Source organism: Artemia sp. Qi Xiang Cuo, chromosome 11 (genome assembly GCF_049724085.1).
Source record: "Artemia sp. Qi Xiang Cuo chromosome 11, ASM4972408v1, whole genome shotgun sequence".
NCBI lineage: Eukaryota > Metazoa > Arthropoda > Branchiopoda > Anostraca > Artemiidae > Artemia > Artemia sp. Qi Xiang Cuo.
This window is the reverse complement of record NC_142804.1, coordinates 21965670-21969638: the sequence shown is the minus strand read 5'-3', so window position 1 is coordinate 21969638 and position 3969 is coordinate 21965670. Positions and strand designations below refer to the sequence as shown.

Sequence of the window (3969 nt, the reverse complement as noted above, 5' to 3'; positions counted from 1 at the left end):
GGACAATCCACCCATTAGATCTTAAGAGATAGCAAACTGCTTAATCTGCTGAATAGTTGCACTAAAGAGGTACGGAAAAGAGCTCGCAGAGAAATGCCTAAGAAGCCGTGGGTGACAAAAGGATTGCTCAGATCAATAAATCGAAGGGATTTGCTGTTTAAAAAGAAAATGTTACAACCTAGTGATGTTAATGAAAGGATATACAAAAACAACAGAAATGCATTAAATAGACTTTTGCGAAAAGCAAAGGAAGCTCATTATAAGAAAAAGTTTGGTGATGCAGCTGGAAACCCCAATAAAACATGGCGGATAATTAAACAGCTCATAAATCCTCCCCACACAGTCGCCCCGGATCAGATTATTGGTCGAGTAGGTGCAGAATTAAGTGACCCGTCTGATATAGCCCAAGAATTTGTTGACCACTTCGCTACAGTTGGACATAATGTGGCTGAGGGAGTAAGAATAGTGGATGGCGACCGCCCTTTCCAACATTACCTTGGAAATAGCGAAACAGAATTTTCAGTTTACCTGAAACCGGTGACCGAGAGTGAAGTAAAAGAAACAATTTTCGACATGAAAAATAGTGCAGCTGGTAGTGACATTTTGTCTCAACGGATAATTAAATATCTGTGGCCAGCTATATCGCATGTATTAGTTAACCTAATAAATCTTTGTTTTAAACAGGGAGTATTTCCATCTTGTTTCAAGTTGGCACGAATTACACCGGTTCATAAGGGGGTGATCACAGTGAGGTAAGTAACTATCGCCCGATTTCCGTTTTACCGGTCATGTCAAGACTTGTGGAAAAGTGCTTTTCCCGGAGGTTGTACCATTATTTAGAGTGCCATTCAATACTAACATCCACCCAGTTTGGATTCAGAAATGGACGCACGACCGAACAAGCTGTGGCTTATCTCTGTGGTGTTGTGAATACTGCCCTGGACCTTGGTTTTAAAGTGTCTACCATCTTTTTGGACATTATAAAAGCTTTCGACACTGTAGACCATGGTATATTGCTTGAAAAATGTGAATTTTATGGGATTAGAGGGCCTGCTCTTGATTTCCTACGTAGTTTTTTGTCTAATAGGCAGCAGTATGTGCGAATAAATGGATCTACTTCTTCCGTTGTAGATATGAAATGTGGTGTGCCACAAGGGTCCGTTCTTGGCCCCTTGCTATTTTTGATATTTGTAAATGATCTTGTACTGTCCCTGAAGGATGCGAAAACTAAAATGAGCGACATGTTTCACAGTGACAGTGACGTTACAGTACCTCTATTTGCCGATGATACTTCATTGATTTGCATTGCAAAAACAGAACGCCTTTTAGTTGAATTAATGACACAGTGTTTAGATCAAGTGTCTAGCTGGCTAAGAGTTAATAAAATAAAAGTAAACCCATCTAAGAGCAGTTTTGTAATATTTTCGCGTACATCTAATTACTACCCATGGATCCAAGAAGTGAGTTACCTGGAAGGTAAAGTTAAGCGTGATCAGTGTGTTAGATATTTGGGTATTATGCTAGATGAAACACTATCTTTTAGGAAACATGTTGAAAAGGTGTCAGGAATCCTGTGCCGTAATCTGGGAATACTGCGTAAATTGAAACATGTATTACCCCCTTCTGTTCTTCGCACTTTGTATTTTTCTATTATACATCCACATATATTGTATTGCTCATCTATTTGGCTGAGTACGTTTCCATCAATTACTAATCGAGTTCGAGTGATCCAAAATAACGGAATCCGTGTGTTGACTGGTAAATCAAATCTTGTATCCGTTAGAGCTACCTATATTGATGTAAAAGTATTACCTGCTGCAGGCCTTAGAGATTTTTATAGCCTTCAATTTATGTTCAAATATAATAATGAATTATTACCGTCTTGCTTTTCAGGAATGCTAAAAGCTAGATCTTCGATTCATGATCATGAAACTCGCCAAAGGGAAAATTTACATGCCCCGCTCGTGGTGTCTGCCAGGTCGACATTCTCGCCTATTTATAGGGGATTAAAGTTGTGGAATGGGGTTAATAAAGAGTTAAGAGAAATAGGGGATCTGAAGGAATTTAAAAATAAAATAAAAGGAATGTTATATGAGAAATATGATTTTTAAATGTTTTTTTTTTTTTTTTTTTTTTTATTTAAAGGGAGGCAAATTATATTGTTTTTTTTTTTGGTTGTAGGAACCGCGTGCGAAGGGGAATGATTTTTCTTTTATTTTATTTTTTTAGGCCTAGGTTGTATATTTATGTTGTGAATATGAAATTTTGATATATGCCTACCCTTAGGACAACCTGACCCCAGGTTCTTGGGTCGGTAGTGAGTAAAATGTATTGTCCTTGTGTGTGTTAATAAATTACTATTACTATTACTATAGATGAACTGTTCTACTCGGCAGCCTCTTCTTATTGATTGAAAAGATCATGATTCTATTTCCAGAAGTTCTTCTCGAGCTAGTAAGACTAAAAATTAAGGCAGGTCAACTCCCCTCCCATCTCCCACAAGAAAATTTTGGGAAAAAAATGGCTCTAAAATGATACTTTGTAGTAACAATATGTAGTAACATTAGCCTTTACGGATACAAATTTACTCCATTTTAATCAAAATACCCCTATCCTCAGGTAACACTCCCTTTCCTAAAAGTCTGACTGGTATGCAACTATCACTATAAAACCAGTATCTTTTAATGCAAGAGTTAACCAGTGCAAGAGTTAAAACCTTATAGTAAATTTTTATAAAAAATATTCATCTTTTTCAATCTTAAAAAGGGTGTCTTTATGGCCACGCAAGAGTTTTGCATGGAAACAACTTCTTTCAGTGGAGATCTAACGTGGAGATCTAGACCACGATTATAGGATCATAAAGAATCCTGACGATGTTGATGCAAACTATTCATTTATGCTAAAACCCAAAAGATAAAAAGACATGGTAGCGGTAATTTGAATTGTGGAATGCATTGCCTTCTTCATTTGTTGGGACGGCTTAAGCTAGGTCATTTACAAGCTTTCTGAATTCATTGTGGGTCACCTTTTTAGGTAAAAATATAATTAGTTAAAGTTCTATCCTGACACATGGTTGAAATTTTGACACAATAATTCTTTGAAAATTTGCATTAGAATGTTTGTTGTAGGTTCACTAGTGGCTCTTAAGCGTGTACTAGTCACTGCAATTGTTGCATAATGTACTACAATGCAGATATACATGCAAGCGTATACATGCAATTTGTACACCAATAGAAATTCGTAAAAATAAAATTTGGCTGAAAAGAATGAAGATGTTAAATGTTATTTGGATTTTTGGTGTAAAATATTTAAAACCCAAACTGTTCACATATTATTTTTTCCAGGATTTTCATGCAAAACTTTAAATTCTGTGGGTTTTCTCCTAAATGCAGTAAAAATGAATGGTTAATAAGCGAGAAAAAGATATATACATGCCGCAATATATAATAAATATCGTACTCGTCGAAACAATATCATTAACATTTTTAGTGAGGTAGCTACAAAATGTTCAGCAGATTGGCTGGCCAAAATCATTATAGATTCACTGAAAAAATAGTATTCAGTTAGACAAAGTAAACAATTATTTTTTGAACAAACAGTCTTTAATATTTCAAAGATAGTAATAGAGGCAATTCACTAAGACTCTCAGAAAATCAGATCAAATTTAAAATGCTGAAATTCTCCAAAGTTTCATTCACCTTTCTCCTTAGAACATTAAAGAAAGTTTTGAGAAAAAAGGACTACTTACCCTACATCGTGCATTTTGTAAGCAATTCTATTTTGATTCCTTGCGACACAGCATATGCAATTACCTTATAACTCACGACTGAAATTACACAAAACTTGTTTTTGAATGTGTGTTAATCCTGGACCGCCAAGATATGGTTAAATAAAAACAAAATAATAATATTAACATAAAAGGTGTATAGAGAGAAAAAGACACGAGGCAGATCTTTTTTCATCACCACA

At 35.4% G+C, this 3969-nt stretch overlaps 1 protein-coding gene across 1 annotated transcript; it reads left to right on the top strand.

The window, feature by feature from the left end:
* The first annotated feature begins 93 nt into the window (after positions 1-93).
* On the top strand, positions 94-756 carry LOC148946763 (uncharacterized). Its single transcript, XM_089096419.1, has one exon. The coding sequence runs from the start codon at positions 94-96 to the stop codon at positions 754-756; it is 663 nt and encodes a 220-aa protein (XP_088952545.1).
* Positions 757-3969: the final 3213 nt, after the last annotated feature.

Coding starts and splice junctions, on each gene's coding strand:
- LOC148946763 (XM_089096419.1), top strand. CDS start 94: ATGCCTAAGAAGCCGTGGGTGACAAAAGGATTGCTCAGATCAATAAAT.